The following is an 18833-nucleotide window of genomic DNA, read 5'->3' as shown; positions in this document are numbered from 1 at the left end:
CATGCTGAAGAATGTTATGAAGACTTAAAGTATTATGGGGTAAAGTACTATAATTTAGCTTTCAAATGGTTCAGCAGCAAAATGAATATATAAAATGGTGTGTTTGTCGTAGTGAAACAGAATGCAAAGGCATCAAAATATTAACAATTGGTAACTCTAAATGAACTTTTCTTGTAACTGTCTTGAAGGCTGAGATGTTTTCATATTAAAAAGTTGAGAAAATACAGATTTCCAGGCCCATTCTAGTCCTAAAGAATTAGAAGCTCCAGAGTTAGGGCAAAAATCTGAAATGCTAAGAGCTCCAAGGTTAATTCATGATTCAACTCTGGATAAGTAAACAATTAAAAAAAAAAAAGCTCCAAGTTCTAAAGATGCTTCTGGAAACACTAGAAAAATCTGAATATGGAGTGTATTTAGATAACTTCTTGGGTTTGATAACTCTATTGTGGTTATGTAGTAGAACGTCCTTGTCCTTAGGAGATACATGGGGAAATAGTTAAGCGAGTTAAATTGCTATGATGACTAGAGCTTACTTTCAGAGTTCCAAAATAGAAGAGAGAAAAAGGAAGATAGATATATATACACACAGAGAGAGAGCAAACATGCAAAGTGCTAACAGTTGGTAAATCCAAGCAAAGGGTATACAAGTCTTTCACCATATGAAGCTTTTTGCTGTTATATGGGTTTAAAAGCTTCCAGACAGAAAGAAAAATATAAAAATAAAAATCAAATTAAACTAGTTTTGAAAAAGAAGTAATAACAAGTTAAGGATCAAGTCCTAAACAAAGTGGTAATAAAGAGGACATGAATTCAGCCTCCGATTTCAAACTTATCAAAAACCCAAGAGAAAGCTGCCTCTACTCGATGTCTCCTACATGCTAGTTCTGCTCACAAACCTCCACCTGCTTGCTGGACATTTTCCACCAGATGCCCAGACTTTTGCCTCAAATGCACCTGGGAGAATAAACCTAACTTCTCCACCACCCAGAAGTTGCTCAAACCTGGGAAAATGGAGAGATCCCCCAGGAGGGCCCTGAAGACCAGCCTCACCATCCCCAGCATTTCCCTTCCTCACACCCTGTCTGACACACCACCTCAGCCATGGCCTCAGCGAAAGCTCCTCCTCCTCTGAGCAGTCCCCCATAACTGGCTGCCCAACAGCAGCCCCCACAGTTGAAACCACAATTCCAAGCACAGCCTACCCTACACAGTGGGATTCTCACCTCCTTCCTTCTGGTTGCTAAGAACACAATCACTGAAGGGGATTCTCCATCAGTCATAGCACACAGGCAACTCCCTCTGAAACTAGAAGCAATTCACACTACCAAACCCAACAAAATACTAGGCCTTAAAAAAAAAAAAAAAACAAGCAAACAAACAAACAAAAAACACATATACTACTTCAAGTCTCTCTCAGCTTGTCCTCAAGGGTGAGTTCATTTTGCAAAAGTGTGCTAAACCTGTTAAAGTCCACCTTCCCAGCCAGGCCATTCTTTTGTAGTGTGTGTCTTTCCCTCTGGGCACTAGCTTCCCCTCAGAGTTTGATGCCACCCATGAATTTAACAAGTGTTAAGTGGGCAGGGCTCCCTTCAGGTTGACAGCAGCCTATTCAATCAATGCTCTGTGGGTACCATTCCACAGTCCAGCTGTGATTCAAACTATACCATATGACTCATGTTGTGCCAGCTTACACACAGGGAAAGATTTTCAGAGATGGTGTTAAATACCTTGGTGAAGTCAGGAAAAATACCCAGATTGTGGCCTGACCACTAAGTCTAGAAAGCTTATCAAAATGCACAATCAGTTGTTTTCTTTTTGAATAACTTGCACTTAGTAATCCTGTTTGCGTCTCCTACTCTTCATGGCTTTCTCTTCTATGCACTTAAAAATAATTTTTAAGCCAAGAATTTGCCTAGGGTTGTCATGAGACATCAGTTTAGTTGCCCTGAATCTACCTCTCTTTAATAAGAATGGGCCATTTGTCTTTTGGGTGTCTTTGCCATTTCTTCCAATTTTCTTGATTCCTCAGAAGTTGAAGACCTTGAAAACTTTAGTTGGAGTTGGAGTTTTGAGTCTTGAAAAGCCTCAGATCATTCTCATTTTAGTCTTCCTTTCCCTCCTCCTTGATCATGCACAGCTCATTCATCCAACAAATACTTACAGCTCTGCAGCCCACAGAACAGCGACATTCCCAAAGACTTGGTGCTAGACTGTACTGCTGTATTCTTTCCCCATTGAGCATGGGGCCTGGAACACAGGAAGCCCCCATTCACTTCATTGGGCAATTTACAGGGGATTCCCGCAAAAATCTAAATATATAAATTACTATTTGTCCCATCTAAATGGTAAAGCAAGTGTAAAATACATGAGTATTTTAAAAACAACAAAGCGCTGGTGAGCAGGCTGGTTCTGGGTGAGGGAAAGGAATGGCAGGGCAGGTACAGCTGGAACTCCATCAGCTTCATCAACTGGCTGCCTTGCCCCACACACCAAGTCTGTCCATTCCCTCCTGATCCCGCCTCAGTTCAAAACCAAAGTGATGTTCAAAGTCATCACATGTCTAGAGATGTCATGCAACTCGACTCTCGCTGACTCGTTTTGCTCTATACTCCCTCCACAGCCGCTTCCTCCGCTCCAGCTTCACCAAATGTACCCCTCCCCGTCCCCGTAACTGAGGTCACTCAGAATAAAAGTCACAAGGACCCACTGTCCTGAACTCAGCCAGTACTACAACAAACACTGGTCTCTCGGCAATATTCCAGAATAACCCAGTGGGCTGCTGAAGGCCCATAGGAGCATAACCCCGATAAGACGTGACTAGCTAAAAAAGGCTAGTCTCAAAGCTCTACGTAAGTTATAGAGAAATGAATGTTGAAGCAGAAAGCACAGGTATGCTTTACATGCACTGTGCTTCTGACCGGGTGGGGCCTCTCCTGTAGCAGTGGGTAAATATTTTTGATACTATCCTGGATAAAAGTATTGCCCTTAAGTGGAACATTTCTGGTCAACATAATTCAGGTCAGCAAAACAAAGCACTTTCAGCTCTATGAACTAACATTGATTTTAAGGCACAAAGTAATAAAAATCACAGGACAGTAAATTTTAAAAGGCTTCCACAGTCTTCTCCATGCACCTGAATATTCATTCAACAAATACTTGAAGACCCTACCCTATGCTGCAGCAGGGAACAAGAGGCGCCACTTAGCTTACAGCCCCAGTGGAGGAGAAAAATCAAATGAAAATAAAACTAAAATTCACTTTGCTAAAATACTATATTAGGGCGTACATCCCATGTGGATAAAAATAATCACTCGAGAAGAATCATAATCTTGAATTTTAAAGATAAAGCATTCTAAGGTACAATCTGTTCCAAAATCCTCTTTATGTATGTTAGCATGGTTCAGTTCATAGTTTTTTTATTTTTTAATCAAAACTGATAACACCTTGGGGTGCCTGGGTGGCTCAGTCCTTTGAGAGTATCTGCATTCAGCTCTGGTTGTGACCCTGGAGCTCTGGGGACTGCCCCAAGTCAGGCTCCCTGCTCGGCAGGGAGTCTGTTTCTCCTTCTGCCTTTCTCCCTGCTTGTGCGTGCATGCACTCTCTCTTTGAAGTAAATAAAATCTTTTAAATAACTGACAAAACTTTATCTTTTTTTTAAAGATACATTTATTTGAGAAAGAGAGAGCATAAACAGAATGGGCAGAGGGAGAGGAAGAGAGAACCTAAAGCAGACTCCACACTGAGCCTGAGGTGAGGCTCGATCTCACAACCCTGAGATCAAGATCTGAGCTGAAACCAAGAGTGGGAGGCTTAATCAACTGAGCCACCTAGGTGCCCCAAAACTGACAAAAATCTTATCTTAAATTAAGGAGGAAATAGTAATAATTCTTAGAAAGTTATTTTGAAAGCCAAAACAAACAAAAAACAAAAAGGAAACAAAAATTTAGAATTTTATCATTCACATAAATACTTCTGGCCTATATTTGAGTCATATCTAAAAATAAAGTAATAGGAAAATCAATTCTTACAAAGTAGGCAGAGCTTTTATGATTTCACAAAATACAAAACAAATAAAATGGCTATTTCTGCTGAACCTTTTTCCCCATCTGAATATACTAATTGCCAACAAGAACAGCTTCCATGGAGATAGCTATTACTGTCTGGAAACTATTAGCATGGTGCCTAAATAGGACCTATTAAAGGACCTGACCTATTTAAGTGATTCTCCACATCAACAAAGTACTCACACTCCTAATAATTTTGCTCTTTATTTCTTCAGCTCCAACATTTAAACAGCATCAATAAGAATTTTTTTAAATCTGCTTTCTTGCCCATAACATCAACCTGGAAAAAAAAAAATCCACTCATGCAATGCATAATATCTGAGCACTTACTACATTTAAGGCGGTATGGAATATATAAAAACACTTCTATTCTCAGTGCCCTTTTGATTAACTAGAAGGAAGACTTTTACCATATTTGTTCATTCCAATATTTACTGAGTACTTACTATGTCCAATCACTTAAGCAGAGATAAAAAGAAAACAAAACATGTTTGCCTATATAAACATTAAAAGTAACTCTCTTCACCCTAGCACTTATTCTAGACCACAGTGAGCAAATTACAGACAACCTCCCACTTTTGTGTGGACCATGAGCGTATGAATGTTTTCACCTTTCAGATCAAGTGAAAAAAAAATCAAAGACAGAAACTTAGTAACAGGAGAAAGATATATGAAATTCCAGTATCTGTGTCCATGAATAAAGTTTTATTGAAACCCAGTTAAATTTGTCTGCTTACACTTCTGTCTGCGGCTGCTTCATGCTATAGTAGCAGAGCTGAGTAGTTGCAAGGGAGATTGTATGATGGCAATGCTGACCCCTGACCTAAACCCTGACGGTAAAATAAATAAACAAACAAACCCTCATGGTAATCCCTCTACAGCCAATGACTGGTGAGACAGGCAGGCCTCAGCCAGTCTAAACCAGTAGGAAGCAAGGGCTCTTACTCTGAGCAGATGAGAAAAAGAAGCCCCCCTTCTTCCAAGGAACATGAACAAGGAGGCATGCAATCCCAACTGCCACTGGCTACCATCTTGTCCCCCGGAGAGGAACCAATCTCAAAGTGACACCTATGCTGAGAATGAGAGCAGAGAAGCAGAAGGAACACTAGTCCCTGAAGATATTTCAAGCCACTGATCATACCATATCTGGAATGATCATACCGCATCTTTTTAAATGGAGTAAATTCCTAACTGTTTATGGAAGCTTGAGTCAGGGATCTGTTCCTAACACAAGTGCCGCCCTTACAGTCAAGCAAGAATGGAAGGCCACAGATCACTACAGTCCAAAACAAAATGTCTGCTTTGTTCACGGGAATATCACTATCACCACATTCAATAACTGTATTAATGAAACGCTTACTATGTGACAGTTTGTAGTCAATCTTTGTGACTATGATGCAAATACTGATCTCCTTATTTTAAAGATGGAGAAAAGTTAAAGATGTTAAGAGAGGTGTGATGACTTACTGAAGGTCAACCATGAGTGACAGAGCTTGTACTCAGGTCCGGTCCAGTCTGCCACTTTGTTGTCTGAGATCTGATTGGGTCACACTTTCATCTGCTGAAGCAACTAATAAATGAATGAAGATGCTAAAGTAGTGATATGTGGAGAGTGCTACGGAACCTCATGCTTGGGAGCCTAGGGGTTACGAAGCCCAGGGTATGGGAGAGCCAGGAGGACTAATGAAGGAGCTAAACTGTAAAGGATATTTAGGAGTCACTCAGGGAAAGGCAAAGTGAGGAACTGTCCTAGAAGAAACAGCATGTGTACATTCAGAGTACAGAAACTGACTGAATACAGCTTATTAGTATAAACAGAGAGAGGGAGTCAAAGAATGGCTAGAAAGGGTAAGAGGGGCACGACCCTGAAGTGTTCCTTAGATCATGCTACAGAATTTAAACTGTCTCAAGTACTTAAGGAACCACTTGAGGTTTTCAAATAAGGAAGGGGCATGACCTACTTTCTACTTTATAAAGATAGCTTTGACAGAGGGATGAAAACAGAGCCAGTTAGGAGTGATCTAAGCAACACCTAAAGGATCTAAAGTGTTCAACTGAAGGAGCCTTACAGTCAGAACTGGAATCCCAACTCCAGTTCTCACTGTTACTAGCTTTATGATCTTTGACAAATTAATCTTCCGATTCTTCACCTACAAAATGAGGAGCTAGAGAATCAGTATGAGAACTAAATGCTAAGCTGAAGAAGCACACAATGCTTGACATACAGTAAGGACAACTCGCTAAGTGGCAGCTAGGTTTGTGCTCTGCCATTGTTGTTACCAGTTACGTTTATAGCTCAGGAGCACCAGTACTGGAAGCTATCAACAGACAGTAGCTAAAGTTATGGAGAGCATGCGGCATGGGACTAGAGCAGGACCTAGCAGAGAACCTTGGGGAAGAGGATCCTTCAGGGAGCAGATCAAGAAAAGCAACAAGAGCCCAGCAGATCTGGGGTAATGTAGTCTCTGCTGACTCTGACTAGAAAGACCTAAAGGGAAGCACAGAAGAAAAGGAGCCCGTATTACTCATTTGTGGTATTTGGCTGGGTAGAGGATACCTTCTACAGAGTAGAAGGAGGTTTTGTGTTCTGTTTTGTTTCTCATTAAATGAGAAAAACTGAAGAAAGAGGAATAGGCTCTGGGAAGGGGTAGAGAAGGAGAGGTAGGTAAGTGATGGCTCCTCCTCAGGGGTAGGTAAGTGATGGCTCAAGTCTGTGAGGACGAGGTTTGGACACAACAGTGAGGGGACTCTTGGGCAGCCAAAAGCTCCTGTCCCAGCCTTTGCTTTTCTCGTAGGTAGGTGGGGGCCCACAGGTCTGTAAGAGCTGCGACTGCCAAGATTTTAAATTCCTTCTATCTGTGGTACACCCTCCACCCTACTGGGCCTCCTCCTCAGTCTAAAGAAAGAAAAGGGGCTGTACTAAACTACACATTAAAGATACACTTCATGAGCTCAGTTTTTGCTTTCTCTCATGTGACAATTAGAATATCTTGCCAAGATTCTCAACTGTACCAAGCTTCTGCAGCCATCCCATGTCCCAGACCTCTCTCTCTCCACTCGGGGGTTAAGGGGTATAAACTGGCCTTATGTCAGTTGGCTCCCAATGTCATGCACCTTGGAGGCCAAACCCCACCCATCATGCAAGAGATGCCAGACTTTTATTAAAGATTTGTTTCTTTCTTTCTTTATTTAGAGAGAGTGGAGGGAGGGCCTAAGGGAGAGGGAAAGAGAGAATCCTCAAGCAAACTCCTCACTAAGCACAGAGCCCGACTTGGGGCTCAACCCCAGGGCGCTGAGATCATGACCTGAGCTGAAATCAAAAGAGTTGGCCACTCAATCAACTGAGTCACCCAGGCACTCTGAGATGCGAGACTTCTTAAGGATGCCCCTGATTTCTCCACACAATGGGAGGAAGTCATGTCAAAATGGAATTGGAAGTACTAAGGCATTGAGCTCAAGGAGTTGAACATTTAAATACCTAGCACTGAAAACATGGGTAAACATCAAATAACAACATATGGAAGGACTACAAGACATTGTTGAGGGGCCAAGTGAGGAGGAATATCTCGAATACATGTAATTTCTTCCAAATCAGTATTGATATGAGCTACTGAGCCTTAATTTATCCTTATTTAGTCATCTTAAATGTCTCATTGATTACAAGAGAATTCTGAAAAAGTAGCCTGGGGACTTATTAGCACAAATACTGTACTACCTCTAGAAGAAAAAATAAAAAGTTGCTATGAGCTTGCACCTTCATGTACATAAATTTCACCTTAAAAATGTCCTATCTGTATAATCTTACAGAATACAAGAGAAATGGAAACACGAGGCACATAAATGTTTGGCATATAAATCTACTAGTACCTCCATATGAGACACAGCCCATCAGTAACTGTATCTCAGATCTGCATCAGGTACCCTAGACCTCCAGGTATATTTATTGGTTATAACTAAATGGACTGAATAGTTAAAGCCCATAAAATAATCAAATTAACTTGAAAGTTCCAGAAAATAAGTATTATATACTACTCATTAAAAGAATCAGTTCAGTTTTGAATGAAGTAATGTATCCAGGGCTAATCATTAGTACTTAAGGAGGAAAATGGGCACCATACCAAGTCAGCCCAACTAAATTACAAGTATCAAATCATTTACCGTCTCACAGGTATTAGAATATCCAGTCTATTTGTAAAGACTTTTTACTTCAATAAACTCAGAAAAAATTCTGTCCAAAATATAACTTGAATTTAAAGATATTTAATATTTAGGGGGGCCTGGGTGGCTTAGTTGGTTAGGCATTCAAATCTTGATTTCAAAAAAAACAAATCTTGATTTCAGCTTAAGTCATGATCTCAGGGTCATGAGATCAAGCCCCAAGTCAGGCTCCAAGCTGGGCATAGAGCCTGCTTAAGATTGTCTCTCTCCCTCTGCACCAAACCCCTAACCCTAGCTCATGCTCATGCTCTTGCTCTCTCAAAAGAAAAAAGAAGAAAGAAAGAGAGAAAGAAAGAAAGAAAGAAAGAAAGAAAGAAAGAAAGAAAGAAAGAGAAAGAGAAAGAAAGAAAGAAAGAAAGAAAGAAAGAAAGAAAGAAAAGAAAGAGAGAGAGAGAGAGAGAAAGAAAGAAAGAAAGAAAGAAAGAAAGAAAGAAAGAAAGAAAGAAAGAAAGAAAAACAGGATAGCTTTATAACTTGAAAATAGGAAAAAAAAAGAAAATAGGCAAAGTTTCTTCGACAAGATAAAGAGAACAAAAACCATTAAAAATGAAGAAGACATCAATATAAAAATATCTGCTCTTCCAAAGATACTATTTAAGAAGGTAAGCTATAGACTGGAAGAAATTATTTGCAACACGTACATCTGAAATGTATTGCAAATACATGTATTTGATACATCTGAAATGTATTTGCAATACATATATCTGAACTTCTATCTGGGATATATAAAAGCTACAACTCATTAATAAAAAGACCAAAAAAAAAAAAGGCAATAAAAAATAGGCAAAAGAGGTAAATGGAAAGAAACTTTGCCAAAGAAGATAATGTATATGACCAATAAGCACAAGAAAAAGCACATCACTAATCCTCAGGGAAATGTAATTTTAAACGACAATGAGAAGCCACTGACACCCACCAGAATGGCTAAAATTAAGACTGACAACACCAAATGTTGGTACAGATGCAGAACAACTAGAATTCCCACACGCAGTTGGTAGGAGTGTCAAATATATCGTACAACTACTCTGGAAAATAATCTGGCAGTTCTTTTATGAAACTAAACAAACACCTACCTTATAACTCAGTAATTCTTCTCCTAGGTATTTACTCAGAGAAATGAAAACATACATCTAAAAAATACGAAATCTTCAATATAATATTACAATATTCATAGAATGTTCTTCAGAATAGTCCAAACTAGGAATAGCCCAAGTGTCCATCAGTAAAAGAACAGAGAAACATATTATGCTCTGGTCACACAAAGGACGACTTGGCAATAAACACAAGACATTCATACACGCAACATGGATGAACCTCAAAAATATGCTGACTCAAAGAAAACCTAAACAAAAAGTTCTTACAAAATAAAGTTCCAGAACAGATAATACCAATGTATGGTGAAAATATTTAGTACGGTTGCAAGGCAAAGGTGGTGGTGGCAAGGAACGGACTTGAGTTTTCTGAAGTGATAGACATATTCTTTATCTGAACAGGTTGTTTGGATTGCACAGATGTAAACATTTATAAAGACTATTTGAAAATAATACACTAAGATTTGTGCAACTCATTGTATGCAAACATTACCTCAGGAGGTGCAAAAACCATGTTGAGCTCTAGTTCATGTCAGACACACACGAATACTTAGGAGGTATACTACTATGACTCACTCTGAAATGCATAAAAAACAGATTAATTGATTGATATGATATAAAGCAAATATATTAAATGTGAACCACTGTAAAATCTAGGTGGTAGGGTCATTATACAATTTTTCTAACTTGGGTACATAAATTTGTCATGATCAAATATTAGTTTAAAAATATAAATACATGAAGTACCCAGGCTAAGTGCAATAAAAGATGTGTATAACTTTTGGATAAAATTATAAAAAATAATGATAAGACTTAAATAAATAGGAAAATTATACTTTGTTCACATGTAAGAAGACCTGGTTTTATTGTCCTAAACTGTGCTGTAAATTCAATTCCAGTCAAAATCCTGAAACACTTCTAATGAAATTTACTCTATAAGCACATGCTCAATGATACAGTCATGCACATGGAAATGTCCAAAAATAGCAAGGACAATGGTAAAGAGACAAGGTAGAGGACTTGCCCGATCAGATATACTATCAAGTGGACTGACTCAATGAGGTATTGCTCCTACATTATTGGAATAAAACAGAGACACACAGATTTATACACAATACATGACACTGCAGACTCGCAAAGAAAGAAGACACTTTGCCTGAAGGTACAAGATGTTTTCATCACCTGTCTTTTAAAAATATTGAATTAGATCTCCACCTTACAATATATACAATAAAATCTACACTTGGAAGTTTAGAGATCTCCATGTGAAAAGATAAAATTTACTATATTTGAAAATAAGAGAATGTTTTACAATCTGTTTTAGAAAGGATGTCTTAAAGCACAAAACTACAAACCATAAAATAAAAATTACAATATTAATATGTTAAAATCCGAAAATTCTCTTCAACTAAATATACTATAGCAAATGACAAGGCTACATAATCAGATTGGGAGAAGCCTTTCACCTTAGAAATAATCAAAAGGTTCAGGATATAGAAAAGAAATTCTACAAATCAAAACAAAATAAAACAACTAACAACCACACACCAGAAAAACAGACACATTCTATGAACACGCAATTCACAGAAAAGGAAACATAAATGACTATTCTCAGGAGTAATCTCACTGCTGATCAAGTAAATGCAAGTTGAAACCACAAGATAACAACATCACACCCACTAAACTGGCGAATATTAAAACTTACCAAGTGTTGGTAATGTGGTTACAGCAAAAAGGCGCTGTATCCTGCATGAGTGGGAGCGTAAACCTAATACTCCCACTTAGATGGCAGCAGAAAGTCAAGTTGAATACGCACATTTTCATAACCAACAATCCCAAGTAGAAAAGCCCGCAGAAATGTACACGAGGGGAAGGGTAGCTACAAGAGTGTTCAGAGAAGCAGTATTTGAAAGAAGAAAACAAAACAAGCCAAGTGGTTGTTGATGGCAGCATGGCTAAACAAAAAGTGGCGCATTCATACCGGGAGGAGCTATATATATGAAAACATAGAGCCAAATCTGGTGGAATCCCAAACAAATGGCATCAAGCTAGTATGCCACGTATTAGCCTAGTCACAAAGCCCGTCGTGTGTGCTAAACAAAGATATATAGATATAGATGTATGTATATATACACACACATACACACTTCCTGAGCTGTCTTCATCTACACGGCTTTTAACAACAGGTATGTTTACACAAATGGAAACCTAGTATATAATGTGCTACATGACAATATATAACATGTTACTTGGGTGTCTAAACATTTTATGTTATAAAGAAATGCAAGAGCATAATTATCACAAAACGTACAAGAGTGGCTGGGAATGGATAACAAAGGAGAGGAGAAACCAAGAATTTGGGGACATTTTATTTCTTCACCTGGACAGTGGATAGATCTTAAAAATGCAGTATTTCAGGGAGACAGAGTTTTAAAGAACACTACATAGAAATCTGTATATTCCAGAAGCTAGAGAGAGAGCTCACTGACAAAAAAAGCATGAATTAATTTGTAAAACTCAAAGTGACAATCATTCAAATCCACTCAATTCAAAGAATGGAAAAGTGAAGTTGAATGCTAGATATTCTTTCGACAAACATTTACAACACAGATTTTTATTTTCATGTAAGAAAAAAAGTTAACTGCTCCTAAATAAAATTTACACGTGGACGTTAAGACCAAAAGGGCTTTCCAGTATATCTTTTCAAGGAAAGTGAAATTTAAAACAGGGTGAAAAATTGGAGGGAGGGAAAGGAATTGTGTATAGTAGTGATACGATAAACAAGAAACAGAAGTTAGAGACAGAGTATAACATCAAAATAGCTCCGAGTCTACCCCTACAGGTTATGGAATCAAATTATTTTATCAAACAATATTCTTTCACTTTAAAATAAAGATTGATGCTTGTTGGCTTCCATACAAAATGAGTCACTGGGTTAAATGTGCAGGCACATATGTGGGAGAGAAGTGCTGGCAATTCTCCAAGTACTGCAATAGTGCCTTCCACTCTGCTATAACTGGACACCCCTCCACCGCTGCCCCGTCCCCACTTAATTCACTAACCCTATCTGCCTTAGAGCACCGAGAGCATCTATGGCAGATGATGACAGTTATACTACAGCCAAAATGACTGGACAAACCACCTGGATCTCACAGGGTGCCAGAGAACAGCCCAAACCCTTCAAAAGTCCTTACGCAGCTTTTTTTTTTTTTTTTTTTTTTTTTTTAAGATTTAGGGATCCCTGGGTGGCTCGATGGTTTAGCACCTGCCTTCGGCCCAGGGCATAATCCTGGAGACCCCGGATAGAGTCCCTTGCCGGGCTCCCTGCAGGGAGCCTGCTTCTCCCTCTGCCTATGTCTCTCTGCCTCTGTGTGTGAGTCTCTCATGAATAAATAAATAAAATCTTCAGAAAAAAAAATTTATTCACCAAGTAAGTTCAAATTTCCCTTTGAGTCTAACAGGTTATCTATAGCAATCTGTCCTCAAGCATCATCAATTTGATCAGAACTAAACTGCATTCAGGGATTTGCCATTAAAAAATAACTATATCAGCCAAAGGTCGCTAAGACACATCCTTGAAAAGCAAGTATCAAATGCAGACGGAATGCCTGAGGCTCTCCCCTTTAAGGAGAGTAACATTTTTTAAAAAATAAACAACGAATGACAAGAACATCAAGAACATACCGTCTTGGCTCCCCACACCACCAGGAGAAAGAGAAAGGTTAAAGCATGGGACTCCAGAATATACCCCTACCGCTGGCATATAGAGAAGAAAGAACTGAACATCTAGTTTTCTAGCAGAAATCTCCAGAACTATAGGACACAACCAGACATGCATCCACCCAGACAGACTTTCAGCCATGCATGCAGCACTGAATGGATCCTGGGGCAGCATTTATTGAAACATATGAGCGAACCCAAGAACGTCCACATCTCCCAACCGGTGACTGACACTTTCCCCAGAGATTACGTAAATTGTAGATGGGTTCTATGTACCCTCAGGTTTAATTAAAGGGCAGTTAATTTAAAAAATTTGTTGCAACTAGGAGTCTAAGGAGTTAGACTTAGGAGATAAGTATCCCTGACACAAAGTTGCCTATTTTCATGATATTAAAAACAGTGTGCTCTAGTAGCATCAAGAAACCAAAATGTATCCAAGCTCTAGTAAAATAAAATAATATAACAGATCTCTAGGGGATTAGAGAGTAAATCAGCAATTTGAAGGCTGATGTACAAATGGTATACTTTCACCCTAAGAGGTGGACAAAACTGTGTCAAGTGGTTCTCAAAGCCACAGTATAAGCACTACCGCTAGAGCAGCCATTTCACTTAAAACACTACACCAAAAGAACATAATAGAAAATGATTTCTTTTTAAATCCTAAAAATAATGTCAAGCATACAATGACCTAATTAGTTCTGCAGCCTTATGTTCTCCCAAGTTTTGTACTCAACCTTACCATTAGAGAAACTTTAATGAATATATCTGAAAAACACAAAGGCATAGAAAATTGGTTTGAGGGCTATCCCAATTATGAAATAAGAGAAGAATTCTTCCCATTTGGAGAGACTGGGATAAGAGGTTCTGAGAGACTTGCTACACAGTTCTTAAGTGGATATGAATCCAGGTCAACAGACTCCCAAGGTACATTCCGTTGGGGGGGGGGAGGGGGGTATTCTACTGGGACTGGAGGCCTCAGGGGTTAAATTTCTGTCCTGACTAAAAATAAGGTAAATAGTCCACATGAGCCTTTATCCAAGTTATCTTGTTGCTAATTAGCTGAAAAGGAAAACTTTTCCTTTTCTTGTACTCTCTTTGCCACACATGATTTTAAAGAAGACTAAAATACAAGTCCTTCCTTTTACTTCCTACAGGTTAATATGTTTGGTCTTTTAAAAATGTGTTCCAGAATTCCCTCAGAACAGTTTTTAGTGCTTGGTTTCATATGATCTGGTCAGGCTGGACAAAATGCTGTTTGACTCAACACAAAACAGCACACGGTTCTTGGAGCTTTCATCCTACCTTCTCACACTAGAATGACTACCACGGGATTAAGCAACTAACTGAGAGTCTATCGATAAATAAAGGTAATTTCACCAAGGCCTCTGCATCAAGAGAGCCAGAATGCAATCAGCAGTTTATCTGTTAGTAAGTAGTCTAAGACATACTGAAAGTAGAAAGAAAGAACAAATTTCTAAATGATTAGTATCCACCAGATGAACCTGTGAACATATTTTACAGATACTACACGAATGCATTTAATCCTAAATAAAATAAGCTCAACAAATAAGGCTGCTAGGGACAAACTCTTACTACTACATTTCAAAATGTGCTGTTAGTCCTTGAGAGCAATGCCTAAGAGTTTTTAGGCAGCTCTCCATCCACAGTTCTGAGTATGTACAGAACTGACTAAATAAAAAACAAAGTGGTATTATATAATCCTAAACTTCAAACTGAAAAAGAAAACAGTATTCTACAGTGACACCTACTGGTAAAGGGTAATATCGTAGCCTGACACTATGAGACAAACAGATGTTTACATACCTGTAGCCGGTTAGAAGCTACAAGGAAAGACTTCATGATCCTCAAAAGGGAAAAGCTAAAGAAACAAAAACATTACACATACCAGTGTCTGTAAACTACAAGCTAAGCCCAAAAGACCACCATGATCCTTGAAACTTTCCAATCAATACATCTGAAATAAGTTTCCCCTGGCCCCCCCACCTGGCCATGCAAGTTAGATTTTTACATGCAAGTTAAAAGCTAAGTGTCCAATTTACTCATGTTTCTTTTATATTTTAAAGAGTAAAACTGAAAAGGTAAAACTGAGTTCTGTATGAAACTAGATATTTTATTGATTCTCAATTTAAGTTGAAGACTTAAATGAAAAGCAGACACTTGCTTTAAAAAAACACCACTGTATAAGTCCCTTAATTCTAAACATCGCTTTTCAACAAAATGATCACCAAGATAAAAGAAAGCCAGTTACTCACTTTTTCTCTCAAAGGACTGAGTCCATCCCCCCTCATAATTCTACACAAAATTTAACAAATCATGTTTAATGTGACCAGTATCATCATCAACTTCAGACTGTTAATGCAAAACATCTCAAAAAACTTACCATTTGAGCCCATACTCTTCTCAAACTAAGATTTTCATATGTGCTATTTCAAACATAATTCTAGTCAGATTTAATTGGTAGCATGAAAAAAAAAAGCATACTTTCTTAAATAATTCGGTGTAGTATGCCATAGACGGAACTAGAAAGGAAGAGATAATCTACAGAAGGAAAGAAATAATCTCCTTCAACTCTAAAAGTCCCATAAAATCTTACAAATTAGAAGACCTAAAATTCAAGTATTATGGCATCATGAATGAGTGGCAAGAAATTTGAGTTCTAGTCTTGGATATTCCATTAACTAGTTGGATTTCTAAGACTTACACAACTTTAATGAACTATACACCTTTTCTGGGCATTAATTTTCTCCTCTATAAAATTAGAGGGAACTGAATGGGTCTTCTGGTAATGCCCCTGCTGAAATTTCTTCAGCTTCTACGATTTCCCTAGTAGATGAGAATGGTTTGGGAATCAATGTCTATACCTCAATGACTCAATAAGCATAGCAACAAAAAGGAAGTTGGCTTTATCTTTTAGGTATAACCTGCTAGAAGCAAACCATATAAATAGAATCACACTTTCACACTGTGGTGTACCTGTTTAAGACTGAAGAACCCGTTTCCATCTCCAGTGCCTCCTACTTGGCACACAGTCAGAACTCAGTACTTACTACACAGAAGGGCTATGGGAAAAGACTACTCGTTATGTAACACGCAAGACTCCAACTCTTTAAATGCTTTGCGTTTTGTTTTTGTAACATACTTTCCTCTTTTACATATTCTCTTTACATACCATGTCTTTTCATGACAATTATGCAATCCATGTGAACAATGCTTAAAAGGCTACAGATCCTCAAACGCAAACAGGGGTGGCAACAAAATATCTGAATATGAAAGTCAGAATACATTAATTTAGGTCCTAACATTTCCTAAATTTATGACCCACCTGTTAAGACTGGTTCAATTTTTGAACTAGTAGCAATGAGAACACAATATACATTTCCCTGTACTAATCTGAACCATATATACATATATATATATGTATATATATATGTGTATATATATGTGTATATATATGTATATATATATATATATATGTGTATATATATATATATATACAGTGACTTCCTCAGATGCAATCAGCCCTCTTCTGCCCAGGAGTACAAAGAATAAAATGGAGCAAAGATGTGCTTCACTTATAAATAGCTACAGAAAACCTCTGACAACAGTTAACACGCACAATTAATGGTCTCGTTCATCAGTTTTCCCAGCTTGAGTGTTTAGGATCTTCTCATTTAGAAACTTTTAAAAGGGTAGTAGCCAAAGCCGTCGGAGATGGTTCATCCACTCTTCTGCCTGTTTAAGCAACTGGCATTTAAGGACAAGTGACAAATGAACAGAAACTTTTACTTATGTCAAAGGTGAACTAATATGCTTTCTTTGAATTTCAAATTGTGTGTATCTTTGCCCGTTTACACTACCAATATTAACTCTGAGAATGTAAATTTGTGCAGTGACTTTAATTATGCTACGTTTGCCATTTAAGTGTATGCATTCACTCATTAATCAAATATTTATTGAGCACCTATTAAGTCCAGGGCTATTCTAGGAGTTGGCAAGAGGAATGAACAAGAAGAGGGGGGTAAGACAGGAAGACAATACGCAGGAAAATAAAGATACTTTCCTATGGTGATAAGCGCTTATTTAAAATAGTTATTTGAGGTATGACTACAGTTATCTGATTTATTTCCTTCATCTATGACATGATTCCTTGTAGACTTCAGGAAACAAAAAAGCCTAAACCATTTCAAAACGAGGGTTTCACAGAGGAAAAACTGCAGCTCACATTCGTGCCCATGTGTATTGCAGTTTCAACCTTCTAAATGAGTCAAGGGAAGTATAAAAGAAACTGAGAACCACTGAAATATGAGATGAAACAGATTTAAAACATCTGCACTGTTCTCTCTTGCTGGGTAAGCAAGCACATGGAGGGAAAAGGTGACCATCCAACATATTCGTTAAAGAAGAGGAGACGGAGTGAAGAAAGTAGAGCAGCTCACCCCGCGTTCTAGGACACTCTACGAGGCTTCCGAGGCAACTACAGCGCCTGTTAAAGCTACCTAGAAGCAAAAATATTTAAAATAATTTCCAAGAACATTCACATCACACACCCCCAACTCACACACACACACACACAGGACAGTATCCTCTGAGTTGCTCTTAAAAGCTGCTGCTTTGGCAGGAACTTATTTTCTCCGGCTCTGGCTCTTTTCCAAAGTCCCCAAAATATGCAAAAGGCAAAGGTGAACGGTTCCCTTACTCCCGCCCGTCCCCGACTCCACGCCAAGCCGGGAAAGGGTAGGTCCCAGCCCTGCTCGCGGGTCCGCCCTGGGGCGAGGGGTCAGCGGGAAGGGCCCCGTGCGACCCCCCAGGACCGCGCACCCAGCTCCGCCCGCCGGGCCCGCCGAGCGCGGCCTCCGCCCCGCGCCACAAGGAGGAGCGACGCGGAGGGCGGAGGGCGGAGGGCGGAGGAGGGCGGAGGGGATGCGCGGCGGGCTCCGGGGACCTGCGAGCGCAGCGCCCGCCGCCCGCGCCGGTCCCGCAGCCGGTCCCGCAGCCGGCCCCACGCCCCCGCCTCGGCGCTGCCCTGACCTCTCCGCGCCCCGGGGCTGCTGCTGCCGCCGCTGGTGCCCGCGCCCGGGCTGCCGCTGCCCGAGCCGCTGCTGCCGCTGCCGCTGCCCGAGCCGCTGCTGCTGCTGCCGCCGCCGCCGCCCTTGGCGTTCTTGCGCGGGGCCATGGCGCGCACGACTGGAGCGGCGAGGCCCGGGGGCTCCCTCGCTGGCCGGGGCCGCTGACGGCGGCGGGGCTGCGGCGGGTGCGGGCCGCCCTCCGGCTCCTGCGGCAGCGCCTGTGTCTCGGCTCCGCCCGCCGCGCCTCCGAGGACGGTCGCCCGCGTGCGGCTGCGCGCGCCCGGGCCTGGCGTGCGCCGAACCCGCGACTCCCTCCGCGGGCGAGAGCGCGCGGCCCGCGGGCCCCTCGGCCACGCCCCTCCCCGCCCCCGGAAGGCTGAGTGACGGGAGGCGGGGCCAATCAAACGGCCCCGAGGGGGGGCGGAACCTGCCTGCTTCCCCGCCCCCCTGAAGCCTGGGGGCTGTTCTGGGCGAGCCGCGGCCGCCTGTGAGCGCGAGCCGCCTTCGACTTTCCCGGTCGGTCTCGGTCCTTGGGAACGTGGCAAACGTGGAAGCCAAGAGGGCTCTCGCGAGCGTTAGCGGAGCCGGGGCGCTCCGGGGGGCGGGGCCGGCGGGGCGGGGGGCGGGGCCGGCGGGCACGTGGGCGGTGCGCG

General features: G+C 40.6%; 1 protein-coding gene across 7 annotated transcripts in view; it reads right to left on the bottom strand.

Moving 5' to 3' along the window:
- The window catches only part of ASPH (aspartate beta-hydroxylase), a 212528-nt gene extending 194031 nt beyond the window's left edge, over positions 1-18497 (bottom strand). For 6 of the 7 annotated variants that reach the window (XM_072734661.1, XM_072734664.1, XM_072734662.1 and 3 more), the window contains exon 1: positions 18143-18497. In XM_072734661.1, the coding sequence (XP_072590762.1) occupies positions 18143-18287 (145 nt within the window). In that variant the 5' untranslated portion in view covers positions 18288-18497. Of the gene's footprint in view, positions 1-17550; positions 17961-18142 lie in introns of those variants that run through there. The other variant, XM_072734668.1, reaches the window with a different exon arrangement.
- Between the last annotated feature and the right edge of the window lie 336 nt (positions 18498-18833).

The sequence above is a fragment of the Vulpes vulpes genome, chromosome 13 (assembly GCF_048418805.1).
Source record: "Vulpes vulpes isolate BD-2025 chromosome 13, VulVul3, whole genome shotgun sequence".
In the NCBI taxonomy this organism is placed as follows: Eukaryota; Metazoa; Chordata; class Mammalia; order Carnivora; family Canidae; genus Vulpes; species Vulpes vulpes.
This window is presented reverse-complemented; position numbering and strand designations above follow the sequence as displayed.